Source organism: Tenebrio molitor, chromosome 7, assembly GCF_963966145.1.
Source record: "Tenebrio molitor chromosome 7, icTenMoli1.1, whole genome shotgun sequence".
NCBI lineage: Eukaryota > Metazoa > Arthropoda > Insecta > Coleoptera > Tenebrionidae > Tenebrio > Tenebrio molitor.
The window spans coordinates 15112915-15131752 of record NC_091052.1 but is presented as its reverse complement, the minus strand read 5'-3'; the positions used below and the strand labels follow the sequence as shown (position 1 = coordinate 15131752).

The following is an 18838-nucleotide window of genomic DNA, read 5'->3' as shown; positions in this document are numbered from 1 at the left end:
AGCATGAATGTAAGTAGATTGAAGTATTTATTGTACATTTGAAATAAATATAAATAAATAAGTAGTACCCAAATAAATTAACTAAAACGTTACAGAACATTTTGCCCGGGAATGTTAGCTCTCTTCAAAAATAATAAACGAAAAACTACGACTATCTCTTTGGCGACGAATACATAATGTTCACAGTTCGAGCGATCCGCTCACAAATCTGTACAACCCCTCCGGAATGTCTAGTTCGATTCGCGACTGTTCTCATTGCTGCCGACGGCGTTGTCGTTCTGCATCAAGTTTGTCGAACTCGGCGAGTTGCTATTGCTTCCAGGATTCAGACCGGCCGTGATCGGTTCCGGCGGTATCAGTCCCTCTTTCATCCGTTTCTTCTGCTTCATCCTCCTGTTCTGAAACCAGATCTTCACCTGGGTCTCGTTCAGCTGCAGGGCGGACGCGATCTCGATCCTCCGAGCCCTCGTCAGGTATTTGTTGAAATGAAATTCCTTCTCCAACTCGGTCAGTTGCTTGTTGGTGAAGTTGGTGCGGCCGGTGTTGAGACAGTTCAAGCTCAGCATGCTCGAGGTGTTGGAGCCGAGGCACGAGCTGCGCGACGCGGGATTGGGGCTGTCCATCGTGGTCGAGGGGTTGCTGGGGGTTGGGAAGTCTGACATGTTCGCGGCGGGGATTTTCGGTACTGGAACAAACGATCTTTGCTCAAATATGAACAAAATTGGTGTGTGGTCATTTGGTAGAAGTAAAAACAATAATCTGAATGTTTTCTTGTTTTATTTTGTAGATTGTAAGAAGCATCTCCAACGTCGGCCTCGCTTGTTTGAATAGTACAAAATGTTTCCAAAGTTACTACAATCATTTTTGAAAAAAACATCCACTTGATTTCTTTGAGAGTTTAAGAAGTTCAGTAAGCTTTAAGTTCAAGCGTGACGAGTGAACAATAGAGCAGATATCGTTCGAGTGAAATAACTGCTGAAATCGCATCTACAAAAACTTGCCAAGCGATGCCATAAACTTTTTGACCAGAATGTCCCAGATCCTTCTTTTTATTCCTTGAAAAAGTGAAAATACGACTCGATCAGTTACATAATGGAAGTATTCGCAATAAAGATAAATGAGTTGAATTACCTATCATAAGAACAATCTAACAAAACACACACAATTAGGTAGAGCAGATTCATCTCCATGACGATAGAATAGGATCATCAGAGCAGCCTTTCAAGACATTCCAGATTTTAAATACCTACATGTTTCATGTAAATTAGAGTTGTAATAAATTGCTGAATTTCGTTATGAATCCGTTAATGAGCGAAGAAGGTAATTAAAATTACAGTTTCCTGTAATGTTACATTTGCAAAAAATTTAAAGTTTAATTATATACTCAATTTCATATAAATGTGCATCTAAGCAAGCCATGAAAATCATGAAAATTGTTTTTGTCTTTGTATTTTTACCAAGTAAAGATTTATTGGACATGACCTTCATAAATGTGTCTTTTGTAATGTAACTAAATTAAAGGTGCTTTTACAAATGCACAGCTCACTTGATGAACATTTATATGAAATCAATTATATCTTGAAGAATTTTCTTCATTCACCTTACTTAATTTGTGTTTATTGTTTCGGAGTAAGTAGATTTAAGTAATAATCGAATTTAGAATGTTCCAGATTCTTCCTTCCTTTCATATTTCTTGAAAAAACTAAAGCGGCTTTAGGTATACGCAGAACACAGTTGAATCAGGTCATTAAGAATATTTCAGATATTTGCAACGAAGAAATTGTCTGCGTTGAACTAATTGTGAAACTTATTTTAAGGCAAACATTCATCACAATTTAATCGAGTTGTATTTGTCTTTCTATTCTTTCTAATAATACAAGAACTATCCAGCAGCAAATTTTTGCGTATTTCATCACATAATTAGAGCAGATTCATGTCGAGGATAATAGAATAGAATCCTTAGAGAGGCGTTCGTTTATGAATTTGGAAAATTTGACGACCGAATTTAAAAGAAAAAAAAATGTCTTTGTGAAACATGTCAGAATATTCTAGGCTTAGAGACTTGGATTTTGTCCTACAACAATATAAATTGTCTGCATTTGATCAATTTTGGACATTATCCATGTTTCAAGTAAATGTGAGTCACAATAAATTGTCGAATTTGGTTGTGAATCCATCGAAGGTGATAAAAATTACAGAATCCTATAATATGACATTTGCGAAAATTTTCAAAGTTGGAGAATTTTCTACATTCATGTCACGTTTAAATATTTTGTGTTTATTGTCTAGCAGTCTGCACTCAATCGTAAAGTTTTGAACTTCAAGAGTTGAATCGATTAGTCTGCAAAAAATATTGATTTTTTTATGGTGTTAACACTGTCGGCAGCATCGTTTTTCTTTAGTACAAATAATGCCCTAGAACAATTTGTTTTTGCACTAAGTTCAAACGCTTCTTGATCCTACTTTACTTTTATTTTATTTTACTCTTAGATTTTTATTGTTACGACACGAAAAGTGTTAGTTTTATTCGAGTTTTTACAAAGCGGGAAAAATACGTTGAGGTCTTAGGAGTTTCTCAGTGCCTCCTGAGACACTTCTCCCTCTCGACGGTTTTTGTATAAGTGGTACTAATTTTGTTTGTCTTTTTAGACTTGCCACGCTTGAAAGCAACCCCAGCAGAGTTCCAAAAGGCCGAGGAAATTTCAATGAACAAGTCTCAATAAACGAGAAGGTGAAGTAAGAAGTGAAACTGACGTGGTACCTTTGGGTGGTACCAGTACCAGAAGAATGGTGTGTTCGTACACATTTTAAAAGTCCATAAACTGCGAGTAGGTACTTTCGGGCCAATTATTTCCAATTTTGTGACACGTTTCCGACCTTTCCGTTTGATTAATGGTCCGTGGAATCGTCGGGTACGCGTACGTCAGTCGAGTACGATTTCGGCAAGCAACAACAATTTTATCGACTCGCTCGTACGTTTTTCTTCCATAAAGATGGTATCTCGGGCCAGACATGGAACGGACTGACACGTTGTGACTGCTTCCGCTTCAGTTTTATTCGCCTATCTGCCTGCGTGGCATAACTCGCGAATACATGCATTTTGCATTTAGATTGCAAAGTATTTGCTTAATATTCATAATGAAATTGTCCGTATCGAGCGGCGGTGCATTTTGCAAGTGCGACGTTTCGTCGTTTTCTTCACGTTGCGGCTAATGGAATATTAAAGCTACTGGTACAGTAGATAAAAGCTGGAAAAATATGCGAATATGAATATGTCGGGCTGTCAGCCACGATTGATCACTCGGTCCCCGCCGAGTCGTGTTGCGCTAACCGAACGACGATAAAACCGCGGAAATATGCAACACAATGCTAGCAACAATTTGACGCAAGTAATGGGAAAATCGCTCGACTCGATCCGATTCCAGTGAAATTCATTCGGACCAATTAATTCCGTCGACTGCTTGACCAGCTGTCGGATTAAGGGCGAAGGGGTGAAATTGCATTTGTTGTGCAAACAATAGAGATTTTGGCGCAAATCTGGAATTTTTTCGCCTCGGAACAGAGACTACGAAATTCAACTCGGAACTAATAAACGAAGACAGATTGGGTTTCTTATTAGCTCCTTGCATTCAGCCTCACATTCAACTAATTGAATCTTTCCCTCGATTCATCTTGTTCATTGACTTTTTTCGAGAACGTGCTCCGACGATTGTCCAATTATGACATGTGAGCCGGTTAAATGTGTCCCATTATAGAAATTGCATGAAATTTAAAACCCCAATGTTGTAAAGTGTTTTAATTCATTATCCGACATCCAACAGTAGAAGGAATTCTGGACAAACATCGCCGATCAAATATTTTTTTCTCCATTACTATCGACCTCTCAGACATATTAAAATTCGCTTCGCAACTACGAATTAATCATATTAATTCCCCGATCATTTATTAAATAACACACGGAGAAACGTGTACTTTTGTCACCTTATTCTGCTCAGTAATTATATCCGTTTGATGGGACTAGAGCTTTTTGTGAGGGCATCTCTTTATCAAACATTATCACGCTAGCCTTAAACACGCACTTAACTCACGCATTGAAATTGACGCGTGGTTTTAATTTGTTTGATGTTGCGTTCGCCTACGAATAGATTAGAAAATTGTTTTCACGAGTGACGTCAAGAGGTGAAAAACTAGTGCAAATACATAGTTTCGTTTATTTTTAGAATTTCTCTACACTTCGAGTACGACTGATAAGAGATAGTGCAGTGACAGGCGAACAATCGAAGCGTCGCACAATCACACCAGACGATTTTTTGCTCGACTCGGATTAAATTTTCTCGAAGCACACAGTGTCATGTTGGGTCCGTCATCAATAATTACCGTTGTAGCGTGTATTTAACACTGCCCTGTCACAACAGATTAATGAATGTCTCCCCAGACTTGCACCTTCTTGGCGCAGGTTACCACCGCGAACTAACCATTTTGCTTCGGTAACGAAGCGCGCACAGAAGAATCTCATCTTTTCCCTGAGCGTCGTGGACACCGTTCGAGGGTGGTTCGAAGAAAGAGAGTGCGAAAGTGCAATTGTGACAATGGTCAGATCGGTTTCGTCTTGAAATTCGATACAAAAAAGTTTAAGATGTCGAGATGAGTAGTGGCCATAAAGTGACAGGTTAACCAGTCGTGGTAAATTGGTCCAACGAGCAGGTTGTTCGTTGAGAGATTGAGATAAGAGTATTTTTCGAAGAGGATAATTTCCTGTTGGGATATAACAAGACGGTTGGCGTTGTGTGTAGGAGTGTGTGAATATAACGGTTGGAAGTTTCAAATCAACAAATGGAAGTTTCCAATTAGAATCTTGGAAACATTTTGATGTTTCGGGTTCCGGTTAGGACTGGTTTTTTGGGATTTTGTCCAACAAGTTAGCTAAATTATGCTACGAGTCTTAAGCATAAGAAGCATTTTGTAGAACTCACGGGTTTAGGGAACGACGAGCTTGCGAGGAGTGCTATGGAGTAATCCTACAAAATCCCTTATAAACGAGATATGATACACTATTTTTTCTATGTTGCGCCTTTTTAAATGAAAAATCACAGTTTAAAAATTTGGAAATTTTATGGTGGTTGGTAACACAAATGTTACAGTGGAACATTTGAAAGTTCAATTTGAAGTTATTGTTACATATATCGTTTGTTCAGCGTGATTTGGCGTTTGGCATTTGATGTGTGACATTGAAAGTTATCAACCTTGAAAATGTAAATTGTACTGGTCTATTACAGCACTCAAATCAGCTATAAACTCACTCTTTTGAGTGCTGTAATAGGTTTGTTATAAACGCAAAATAGAAAAAAAAAATGGTTTACACCTGCTACAATACGGTCGTTTTCTAAATGATAGGGTATAAAACAGTGATTGTGATTAGAAATAATAAGTATTAAAATATATTTTTTTAAATTCTATTAAAATAAGTTAACTTTTTTTCATTGATTTTAGTGTTAGAAGTGTCACTTTTTTCACTTAGTGAAAAAAAGTACCTAATGACGTCATCAACTTTTTTTGACTGTTTGGTTTTAATCTGAATGAACGATATACATATTCTACAAAAAAGTGATTTATTAAAATGAAAATTAAAATAACAATTAGAACAATTAGTAACATTAAACCCGCTAGTAATTTCAGGATCTTCATTTGAATCACTCATTTTCACTTCTATTGAGACTGACATAAAACTGACAAAAAAGATAAAATAGGTTTTGATTTAATTGAATCTAATTTTTTTTTATAGACAACTCGTGTTAGCGTGTTTTTTTTCACGCGTGTGGATTATTCAACTCGCCTACGGCTCGTTTAATAAATTTCCACACTTATTAAAAACGAGTTGCACTTCTAACACACGTTGTCTAAGTAACTACACTGCCCCAAAAAAGCTAAGGATATTTTCGATATGTGAATGATAACGCTCGTCTGAACAGGAGACGATTGGTTTTGGAAACCTTAGATTTGCAGGAAATTCAACATTTTCAGCTACCTACACGACCTCCGGGCTTCAACCCCATTGAACCTGCCTGAGACCTTGGAAACACTCTCGCAGCTATTTGCCTTATCCAGAGAATATTCGGGAATTGAGTGACTTGTTCCCTATTTTGTGGCAACAGATCCCCCAAGAAGATATTGACAGCTGCATTCGTCGTATTGGAGAAGTCATACGGGTACGAGGACGAAATACCGATTATTTGAAATTAAAACAAAAATTATTTAGTTTACCTAATTTAATTTTAATTTCATTTAATTTCAAAGGTTTTACTTTTTTTTTTAGTTTCATTCTGTCTTGATTTGGCTGAAAATGAATGGAATTACACATCGATTATGATCCCTGTTCTTCCTTTCTTGTTCACAAACAGCAATATCCTTAACTTTTTTGGGGCAGTGTATTATTGTAATTTATTTAATCTATTTTTGACAATAAAATAGGTGAGAAAGAACTATCTGACTGTTTCTACCTTAAAAAGATTCAATAAATCCTTGAAACGACCACTTCATCCAGTTTTTTAAGTAATGTACAGTTGGATTAAAAAAACGGGACACTTCAAAAAAATTTGACAGATTTTTTTTTGATTTTTTAATAGTGTGAAACCTTCTTACCAGAGATAGGTTAGAATTATGGTCAAAATTCAATGGCATTTTTAAAAATTATTTGATAAGTATTGTCAGGTAGATAGTTAATTGACAAATGGACAAAACCAAATTTACATAACGGAAAGATTCATGTTGTCTCCATTTTTAAAACGAATAGAGTATATTCGGTTTTCAGTAATTGTGATCAAAAGAATTTCTAAAAAGTAAATTTTCCAATTTTGATTTAGATCCTTTTTTTAGTCTTTTTGCAAATTGAAACTCATACGGATATAATAAGTGGAAAACTCTTACAAAAAACAACTGGAAGATTTTAACTGACAAGGGGATTAAAGAAAAGCTCTGGAAAGAGCGATTACGCTCAATAAATCCTTGAAAAGATGTCTTCGTAACTGTACCTACAAATTGTTTCCCTATTTAAAAAGGAATATAAAACATCGTGTTTTTTTTTAAATTTCACCTCAAAGTAGCCGTTGAAGAGTCGATTGTGAACACACAACTGATTACAGATCGCGGATTAGCTTTTTTTACTCGGCAGACTGACGAGTGGTGCGTTCACAATCGACTCTTCAACGCCAACTTTGAGGTGAAATTTAAAAAATCATCCGATATTTATACTAGTTTACAGTGAATGCAATTAAAAGATTTTTGAAACAATTATTCAGTTTTGAATTTTATTTGAGCAACGAGACATTTCCAGATTAAGTTTACAACTAAGAAATGGAAATTTCCAAATAAACTTTAGAAATTTTGAAAAATTCTATTAATTCCGGTATGGACTAATTTTTTAATGTAATGTTTGACATTTTGTTCAATAACTTTATGTTGTTTTTTTTTTACCCGAATAGATGATAGGTATTAAGTTTTCAATAAATGTGGTTAAAATAATTTTCAAAGAAACCAATTTTCAATTTTGATTTACTTATTGTTGTAAATTATTTGATTTAAATTTAGCAATGGGAAATTTTTAAACAGCAATTGAAAGTTTCCTATTAACTGGAATTAGAAGAAAAATATGAATAATAAAGTTTTTTGAGATTTAACCCAATCTCAACTAAATACTAAAAAGCGTGGAAAAATGTCTGAAAAAAATTTCTCTTGGTACATGAAAAAATTACCACAGTACGTTCATTTTAAAAATGACGATATTTCATAAAATAGTGACTGTAATTAAAATATTTTCCCCCAAAGCTCGAAATACAATTTTTGGCAATTTGTTTCGTTGACTATTAACTTTCAAGATAAGGATATCGTCGTGACTTTCATTTATTTTAGCAAAATAATGTCTGTCATGAGTGTAGTAATAAATTATCTTGACTATCTGGCTTATGAAAATTCAATCCAATCAGATTGTGCCAAATTATCGCATATTGCACTAGTGCATTAATATTCGGTGTCAAGTGCTTGTCACTGGTTTAAATTCAGATTTGACGGCGACCTGATTGGATCAAGTTTTCTTAAAGAAAAAAAAAATGAAAAATAGGTGTTTATTTTTCTCCGATTTGAATTTTTTAAGTAGCCTCCTAAAACATCCCTCGTGTACGTCACATTCTCAAATTTACTTTTCACTATTTATTTGAAAACTGAAACATTTCCAGATAGCAACTGGAAATGTCCAATCTGGCTTAGTTTTGGATTTTGCTCCACAACTATAAATCTACACTGTTTTCAGTTAAATAATAATCATTCTCCATAGATTGGTATAGTAGGTAGGAACATTCATTTTAAAAACAGAGTCATAAAACAGAGATAATTAAAAATGATACAAAAAATATGTTTCAATTATTGTAAAAAGAAACAGCTCGTGGATTGATGTAAGTTAAATGATTAATAAACGCATCACTGAAAAATTTTAAAAACACAGATTTAATAATAATTTAATCATGCTAAAAATTACAACACATTATTAGATTGGTCACAGTGAAAAGAAAATTAAAATGCAAATTTTATGAATTCATCGACTGTGTAAAAGGTACATATTTTCAATCAATAGAGTTTCAATTTTCTTCCTAAAACTCGCGTCTGGTGGGCCCTTTAAATGATTTGGAAGGGCATCACAAAATAATATGCAACAATAATCCTCATCTAGAATGACCGATAATAAGAAATTTCCACAAAAGAATTGGAAATTACCAAATCTCAAATGGTACTTCCCAACTTGTTTTACGCTCGACTGTTTTAGGTTATTAAGAGGAAATAGTATATTATGATATGAGTCTTATAAGAAGTATTTTGTAACACGCACGGGTTTAGGGCACGACGAGCTTGCGAGGAGTGCCACGAAGGAGTAAGTGCTACAAAATGCCTTATAAACGAGACATGACACACTATTTTGTCTATTTTACTCTTTTTTACGTCCATTTTAAATGAGTGCTGTAATAGCTTTGTTATAAACGCAAAAGTGAAAAATGTAATTTTTATTGGCACAGGAACACTCTTTTGGTGCAACCGTGAAAATAGTCGCGCAGAGACCAATTTCTTGTCGAAATTCGACACAAAGAGTTTAAGACATCGAGATGACAGCTTAACCAGTCGAGGTAAATTGGCCCAACGAGCAGGTTGTTCTCTCGGAGATCCCGATAAGACAATTTTTCGAAGAGAGTATAATTTCCTGTTGTTGATCTGGGTAATGGGATAACAAGTCGGTTAACATAACGCGTGGGAGTTGTGTAAATCTGGTCCATTGTGAATTTTCAACCGACGGATGTTGATCTCACTATTAAATTAACAATAAAACAGATAAAACGTGCGATTAAACTTGTGTTTAAGTTGTATCCTTTTGAAAAAACTCAATTATGATAAAATTAAGAGTGGTATCGGTACAATCTTGAAAAATACGCTATCTCGCATGACAGTTTAAAATCAAGATAAATCTGAAACCTTCAAATCAATTGCCTAATTTTAGCCAATACGACGGTGTGGCCTGGATTATCGGATTAAACTTGGTTTATTCCGTCAATTGTGCACGAGATACCTTCACCGAGTGTTAACTGTGCTTAACTGGTGCTTTTCAAACTGATAAGCGCAACACTTTCTTGACACCCTAATCTGCGCTTTATTCTTCACGGGATTAACACCCAAACCCTGCATTTGATTTATTGGGCACAATTCTTCCATTTCAACTGAGATTTTTTTCCAAGGCGCGGATTAAGATAGCAACATGTAAATTCGCGTGTTTGCGCCAAACTGGCGCGGCCCGCGTGGGGTGAAACGAACTGTACACCGACCCAACAAAATCTGATACTAACTAAGGCAATATTGCGCATCAGCCCGAACAAACTAAATAAAGATTTAATGGATTTCGGTGGAGAATGTTTGTTTTACTTTCGGTGATATTCACCCTAGCGCATTGGCGTGCGTGACATTCTAGGCGGGTGCTTGAAAAATACGTGACTTGCGAAATTTGACTAATGAATGCAAGTTTCCAAAGATTCCATCTAGAAATATCGGCGCTCGTTTATAACTTTCGGTAATTAGCCATCCGCATTAAATAAAATTTTAATCAAGAAAATGCTCGAATTACGGTTATTAATTGGCCGCCATAACTCACTCCCGGTTTAGACTGTTTGAAATTCAGATGGTGGAGTGATAAAAAATAAACAGCCGCATTCTGTGTAAATTATTGTAATCGTATTTACATATAACACAAATTAATCTGTTGCTCGGTGAATAATTTTGAAAAATTCTATTTTCCAAGCTTTATCGTCGATAAGTGCATTCGACCATGTGATGAGGTAATAGTGAAGCGGACAAATACAGCTGATGAAAAGTCAACACGAGTGGAATGCAGTGTTGACAGAGGTTGGTCGATCGAAAGGTTCTAAAAGCATTTTTGTAAATTTTAAATTGAGTCTAAAATTTTTTTTGGAAATTTATTTATTATGCAGCCACGCCTGTCGTTTTGACGTCGTGTGACAACATGGAAATGAATAAGTTAATGAATTTCTAATATATTTTATCTAAAGGTAGAAATAATGTGGCGCAATCTGAACGGCATATTTTTACATTTATTTGAGTATTAACGGGCTTTCGATCAATACAGCGTTGGCATTTTTATCGCAAAATTGTCGAATTTCTTTGGTTTGACGTGGTGGAGTGCGTCGCACAACAATAAACAATTAGTTTCTAATTTACAGCGTTAGTAATAGCGGCAATAAACGGAATTTATTGGAAACTGATTTTTGTGTCGAACGATTTCAAAACATATTGATACAGTATTGGTTTTATGTGGGATTAGGTGATTAGATAAAAGGGATTACCAGTGGCAAAATTATATGAACTTAAGGCTTAAACTAATACAATATACGTCAAATATTTTTTATTCAATGATTTATTATCGGGGTTTTAGATAATGATTTGTTTATATTTTGTACTAGCTACCGACAAGTTGTCAGTTTAATAGTAAGTACGTCAGTTTGGATGAAGTGATTCCTGATTTTTAATTACACTGCCACTCGTCCTGCAACAGATATGTCAAAGCGCCACGTCACTTATCGAGGGCGAATACCTGCAGAGACTTTTCCGACTAATTTATTAAATTAGGGGTGGTTTTGAGCTAGTCCCGCACCGTAGGCCAATTACCGAATCCCGTTCTAACTTTTTTTCAATATTATATTCTCTGGAAAGCTTTTAGTAGCGCGGCGGTATCAGGTCGCGTGAATCAGGAACCGTCTAGATCTCATCAAAGTGGCCTTTCAAATTTGACATCGGCCACATGTATGTATAAGGTATATTTTTATTTACATATACTTTATGGGGGAAATACCAGCCGTTCCACCACTAACACGGTTTTAGGACCACAAGTATTTTTATTGAGTGTATCGGCGAAAGTAGATTGCACAGGTGGTACCGGTGATTAAGTAATATCGTAGCAATACCATCAGTCTATAGTGCGTTCGTCGTAACAATAAAACCACACAAAATGAGTGTGATCTAGTGAGCGTCGACTGCCAAAGCATCTGAACATTTTTTACGTATTTGTAACTGAAATTACAAAAAAATCTTAAAAGGACAAGTTTTCTTTGTTACGTCTACAATTTGAAACGTTTTTTAATCGGTGACAACAAAACACATCCGCAGATTAAGTTGCGAAACACATATCTCAATGTTTGTCATTACAAAGATTCGATAAATCCTTGAAATACCTGTACAAGTTGTACCAATTTTTAAAAGGAATAGGCTGTCTGGTTTTCAGTAAATGTGATAAAGAATTTTCGAAAAGGAGCAAATTTTTCAATTTTGATTGCAAATTTTTTGTCTCTTTCAGTGGTAAATTTTCAAATAACTAGAGGAGATTTGGAATAATTTGGATAATTCGGGTTTGGCTAGTTTTTTAAAATACTTATTGTCCAATAACTTGGCTAAAAATAGAGAAAACGTTTTTTGCACAAATATGTCTCAGTACCTATAGGAAGAAATTGTTAAAGTAAGAAAAATCATGAAAGTAATTGTGATATGTAAAAATGTTTTTCGTGAAAACTTTATACAACGTGTAACAGAAATAAGTACATTAATTTTAACTGGTAATAGAACTCGTCAAAAGGAACAACTTTTCTATCTCCCATTTTGCCGAAAAACGATGTTTAATTCCAAAAAAAGATTGGAGAGATTTTTCACTAAAATAACCCTACGCCACTAAATACTGCAATGGCTAATTGAGATCAGCGCTAATATGAAAAAAACATCCATTTTCATCCAGAAAACGTGTTTTAACGCCGAAATCGAAATTCAAATAAATCTACCCGTATAGCAAAAAATCCACTTCGTAAGAATCTGGTTGTTTCACGTTTTTAGGTAGCTTAGTTTTGGAGATATGAACGGTTTTAGGAAAATCTTTCCTATTTTTTTAAGCCACTACGCAACGTTTTTCGCCAAAATGGCAGAGAGAAAAGTTGTTCCTTTTGGTGAGTTCTATTACTAGTTAAAATTAATGTACTTATTTCAAAAACACCCTGTATGCAGTTTTTCAGTTTGTCACGTTGTTTTTTAGCGTCAAATTTAAATTGTCTACGTAAGTTTTCTTTATTGCAACAAAATACAGTGTCTATAAAAGAATGTAGGTACAGTTGGTTGCAAAAAAACGGAAACTGTCAGAATAAAATTGACACATTTTTATCATTTTTTCATAGAGTTAGGTTAGAATTAAGGTCAACATTCAATGGCATTTTTAGAAATTATTTGATAGGTAGAGTAGACAAATGGACAAAACCAAATTTACAATAGGGAAATTTTCATTTTCCGTTTTTTTGCAACCAACTGTATATCAAGAGTTCTTTTTGCTGTTCTGTCTATTGTGGTAGCAAATAGAAAAACAGAGGTTACGCAAGTCCATTAATGACATGTTTTTAATAGACTGCTGTAAGATGAAAAGTAATTAGAATATAGAAAAACTGAAGAAAATCACAACCAAAACAACTAAGATGTCGAATTCACAACTAACGCCAAGATTTAATAATTTGACATTTGACTGTTGACATCTGATTTGACGGCTCGACATAATTCGGCACAATAAAATTATAGAGCCTCACTATTCCACAGGACTCTTGATATACCTTCTTTTATAGACACTTTGTACTTTGTATCACGAATGTGGGAAATTATCTTGTGTATCTAAGAAATTAAAAAATGCTTAAGATAATATTTATTTAAAAACGAAAAGTTTTCAAACAGTTCCAGTTTTACTTGGAATTTTCCAATATAGGTACATACTCTCATGTCCTTTGAAATAATTTTTGTATAGAAATATTGATGTGGGGCATAGAAGGAAGTCATAAAACGAAGATTATGCATTTGAAAATAATTTAAATTCCTGTTTATTATTGTAAAAAATTATCTAAAGTGGTAGATCATGCTGAATATTCATTTAAGAAATTAAAATTCATCACTGATAATTTTTTTAACTTCTTTTTCCAATAGAAACTTAGTTTTGTAGTAGTTTTTCACGGTTTTACTCGATAGCCTAGTTAAAAACTAAATGGAAGTCCCTTTTACAAATTTTCATTTGATTAGTGGAAATTTACAAATATCAATTAGAATTTTACAAGTAGTAACTGGAAATTTCCAACTTTCCTTTTAGATATTTTGAGTGATTTATTTCTTTCCTTTGATGAGATGATGAAAAACATTAGCCATTCATTAAAAAAAAATCGCCACTCAAAAATGTTTCAAACAAAGTTTCCAAATAGTAGTTGGAAATTCCCAATTTCCAACTGAATTCCCAACTTGTGCTTTTGAAGTGATTTGTTTTGTTTAGCAATTTGATGAAAAACTAGACCAGAAGTCGTTTTTGCTAATTTTCATTAGTTTTGGAAATTTCTAAATAGTAAATCGAATTTTCTAATTATCAACTGGAAATTTCCTCAGAAGTTCCAGCTTGCCTTATTTTTAGAAACTGAAAGCGAATATAAAACAGCGACCGCAATTAAATATTTTGAAGCAATTTTTCTTAAACATTTTCTTTGCTGTAATTATTTTGCAGGATTTATATTTACTGTAAAAGGAATTTCTATGATGATTTTGATGGATTACATAAGCTACGATTACTTTTTACTTTTACTTTACCTTTCTATTAGGTAAGTATTTGGTTTTCAAAGAGTAGTTGGCAGTTTCCAAATAGCAATTAAAATTTTTAGGAACTGGAACTTTTTTATTTTGAACCTGAAGACGAGAAAAAGGCAGAATGTAATTAGACATGATAAACAATTTGAAGCAATTTCTTCAATAACATTTCTTTGCCATAATAATTTTGGGGGATTTATGATAGATCATCTTGGCTGTTCACCAAAGAACCTAAAACTCATTACTTCTGCTTTCTGATGATCGATACCTTAATGGTGGTTTAATTGGAAATTTCCAAATAGCAACCGAATTCCCAACTTGTGGTTTTGTAATGAGTTTTTGGAGACTGGAACGTGCAGCAGAAGCACCTCTTCGAATTTTTCCCGAAAGTGGAAATTCCCAACAATCAAACGGAAATTTCCAACTTCTGTCGGGAAAAGGTACAGACGCGGGTCAAGGGTCAAAAAGCGACACCACCACCTCCGTTTTAATTAGCCTATTCGTCCACTTTAAAAATAACGCGTTGTCATCGGGTGAAACTTTGGGAATAATTCAACTGGCGTAGTTTTACTTTATTTCCTGACCCTCGCATGTCAGATACGGGGTCCGTGTTCTAGACAGGCACGCAACTTGGTCCGAGTTAACTGACCAACAACCCACGCGCTCTTGCCTACTGTCACACGACTTTTTCATACGATATGGTCAATTTCAAAATAATAAGCGAGAAGGGTAAAGCGTCCAGCCTGAATTCGACCGGACAAAAATTGCCAAGACGTGTGCAGAGATTGATTTGATACAGAAACTCCGAAATGATATTTTATTCGAAAACAAGTTCTGTTCTGTGCGGCATGAAACAATAATTATTGCCGTCATGGTCGGCTCTTGTTGCTCGTAAATCCTCAGTACCACCAACAATTTACACTTTGTAGGCGGTGGTACGGCACACCGATCGTTGCTGGTCAATCACAGACGCCCGTCCCGCTCCTACCACATTGCGCTATACCATCGCATGTCCTGACGTGTGCAAGTGCCCACTTAACTAATTAGCATAATTAAATGTGCAAGATGGGCTGATCTCTTCCACGGTGTAATTAAGCGATGAGTGTAGCACCACCACAAATTGATCGGGTGTCATGTGTGGAGTACGCGAGGGCAATTTACGTAAGGGTCAAGTGTACTTATCACCGACCGAGATCTGACATGGCATGCATAATCGATTTCACTAAATGAAATTTACAAGGAGAACAACTAACTTAGAATTGCCATGCTCGCGCTACATTGTTGTACTTCGGTACCGAATTGGGGAGGTTTTTATATCTCCTCCACGAATACCACCAACTCTAATATTATGTATATCAATCTGGAACTCGTATTCAAACGAGTTATGTCGAGGGGTCAGATAACGAGCATTTTTATGTCCTTGTAAAAAATTTTACGGCAAAGTGGAGTTATGCTTGTTACAAATTAAAAAATTAAGAGTCACCGTCCAAACATATTTTTCATCTGGCTCCACCAATTTATTTTTACGCGAGACCGGTCTAAAGGTAGGCGCTCACCAATCTCAATCGTACGCATGGACAGACACGTAAATATATTTGTACTACATATTTAAGATATATCGCAGCTGTGATCTGTGATTATTCATGTGATGATAAATAACAGAAGTGACACTTTAGATTGCTTCTATTTCTATTAATAATCAATATGGATGTGGTCACGCTTACTAATAATTATTATAATAATAATGATGTGTGATTTGTTTTCTAATGAAAGCTTCATCAGAAGTATCAAAACTCTCGGGACAAGCAAGCTCAAAACGCACTTTATTAAGAGGGTAAAAATTGGAAGCGTACTGTGCCAGCTAGTGAACGCCTACCTTAAGCCCGAAGCTCTCAAATTAATTTCCGCTCGAAGTTGCAAACTTTCCTTTATCAATTCATAAACGGTGCCAACTTTACAGGGTTGTCGTGTAGATTTCTTGTTTTAAAACCTTGATAAGTGTCGGATGTGAAAAACTTAATAATAAGGCGAAAATTATCACGGAAAGAAAATACGTGTAAGGTTATTTAGATCTTTTGGATTTTCTCGACGTTATATTAGGAATTATGGGTGACCTTTTGCACATTTTATGGAGGTTGAAAGTTTATGTTGTTGCCATGGTTTATCTTGGATCGGAACATTTTTGTGAGCTGTGCTGACTTTGAAGAATTCGAAGAAAATCATTGAAAATATGCACAGTTGTTTTTGTGATTGGTCACTCGATGATTGAATTGGAACACAAAAGTACCTACCTATTTGTAATATCGGGTGTTCTACTAAAAGTATGGAGGTCTGTTAAATCAGTGGGAAATTTTTTTCAGTGTTTAATGAGCTCCTAATCAGATTAATATTTTTATTGCAGTATGTATTTGTTTTATAAAAGTTTCCTGGAAAATATTATTTTAACAATTTAATAATAATAAATATTATTTTTTTACACTTTTGGAACTGGGGGTTAAAGCCTTGTAGGTACAATATATCAAACGTACTATTATTATTAACATTATTATGATAAATGGCATACGGCATCCAGGCCGGATTTATTTATCACTACAGATATCTTTAACAAGTCATGATACATAATTCCTTTTTTGAAAGCACTACTAATCCTAGTATTTCATATTATCATTTATTTTTCTACACGCTCAGTTTTTACACATTATCACTATTATTATCATTATTATTATTAAAGATTCAATGTGTTTTTAATTTTCTGACTTGCTTTAGCTTTTTCAAAATTGAAATTAACACACAAAAAAAAAACTCGATTGCTATTTTTGATAATTTGATAAAAATTTGTCGCGGGATTTACATTTTTTTTTTTTGAGGTATTCAACATCTTTGGTACCTACAGATAATTAGCCCAAGGACAACACATTTTTTTTTGTCTTGCTAGACTCATTCCGGTGCAGTGACTGATTGATTAGATATATAAATAAACAAGTGACGAAATATATATATTTTTTATTCATCCAGATCAGTTGAGCCTAGTTGGTACGTGAGCAGTCGCAATCACCTATCTGTAGAATTGTGATTGTTCAATTAATCTGTGACGATTGTGGCGATAAAAAAATATGACAACAAGAGTTGTAGCGTTTTGCGAAAATTTTTGTGAGACTCACCTGTTGGTTTGGGCACGTTCCTTTTGACTTGCATCCACTTATACGTAGGTAACACGGGCTGGGGCTGAGGAACCGAACTTAAATTGTGCATAACGTGGTGTTGGCGCATCCTGCCGCCATCACCCTGTATACCCTCGTCCTTATACCTGTGCAAGTGCTGGTACTCCATGCAAGAATTCGTCGGTGTGTTGGACGCCGAGACGATGTGTCCGTGGTAGTTGGCATCAACCTCCAGTTGATACTTGTTCTCGTGCAGGAAAGTGTGGTGTTGTTGGTGTCCGTCGGAGACATCCTCGTGGTGTCTGATCAACATGTTGTCTTGATGGCCTCTCTGGTAGGCCTCCCCGTAGGAGTTCTGGTTGATGGCGGGATAGATGGGGTTGCCGTTGGCGTTGCCGTAGTCCAGATTGGTGTAGCTCAAGCCGGTCTCCGTGTTGATGATGGGATTGTCCTGGGGGATGGGCTGGTGGTGGTAGTAGATGTCTTGCGGGGACGGAGGCGTCTCGACGGAGTCGGAAGCGGCGGAGTAGAGGTACGAGGACTCTTCATAGTGGTAGTTGGAGTAATGGGGTAGTTGGTGGGTGGCGTTCTGGGGGATGTCCCCCGAGTAGTTGTAGTAGTTGGCGTCCGTCGGGTTGTAGGCCCCGTGTTGACTGTGATGACCGTACATGCCAATGTCCATCATCATCATTTTCCTGTGTCTAGTCGCACATCCGAGTCTAACCACCTCACAGAAACACGTCACATGGCAGGACCACTTGCACGGGCCACTCGATTCGTATTGTTTATGCTCAGTTGTGCTCTCCTGAACGGTTTGCTGGCTGCGATGTGTGTCAGTGGGCGGGGCGTGGACTCAGTGTCCTGCGCAGAGCCGCCGCTCGACCAATGGCAGCGAGGCTATACCGAGATGATTTGATGCTGGGTGAGGGATTGGTCTGGATCCAGCCATCATTGTGCTCCTTTATGTTGGAACATTTCAATCGGAGTGAATGTTACAAGTGTCAGCTACTGTGTGTGACATGACAGCTCTCCTTGTATTGTTCGCATGTGGCGTTCCTAATGGGCTGTGGCGCAGATAGTTATCGACTTATTCATATGCATATTGCTATTTACAACTTGCTGGGAAATCTGATATGGCCCGGTCTGCCCACGTCGCTTCCAAATTTATTATTGATATATTCTTTCGTCTCGGCTTGACCACGGTACGGGCCGAGAAATTGCCTCCCCTCACTTATTATCCTTCTTCGACTGATACGTGCCAAGACGGCCGCTCGAGGGTGTCTCGGGGTGTTCCCCTGCTGCGGAGATGCGAGAAGAGGGACGAATGCCGAAAATTGCTAATGCAATATTAAGTTCGCAGAGTATTATTAGGTTAAGAACGCAACTTCTTCGCCAATAGGACGTTGTGTGACCAGAAAATGAAATTTGCAGTACAAGTTGAAATTTATTTTAGATAAAACAGCACGAATCGCTTTTTTCTTGATCCTCTA

General features: G+C 36.0%; 1 protein-coding gene across 1 annotated transcript; it reads right to left on the bottom strand.

Annotated features, from left to right (window-relative positions):
• Positions 1-8: 8 nt before the first annotated feature.
• lab (labial) lies at positions 9-18838 on the bottom strand. Its single transcript, XM_069054855.1, has 2 exons — positions 17349-18838; positions 9-685 (listed from the first exon to the last, which is right to left on the bottom strand). The coding sequence occupies exons 1-2, from the start codon at positions 18037-18039 to the stop codon at positions 231-233; spliced, it is 1146 nt and encodes a 381-aa protein (XP_068910956.1). The 5' UTR covers positions 18040-18838; the 3' UTR covers positions 9-230.

What these genes read in the sequence shown, in the direction of transcription:
- lab (XM_069054855.1), bottom strand. Translation starts at nt 18,039, where the DNA reads ATGATGATGATGGACATTGGCATGTACGGTCATCACAGTCAACACGGG. An exon ending in GAACGTGCCCAAACCAACAG is followed by an intron (nt 686 to 17,348) that starts GTGAGTCTCACA and finishes CGTTTGTTCCAG; the next exon opens with TACCGAAAATCCCCGCCGCG.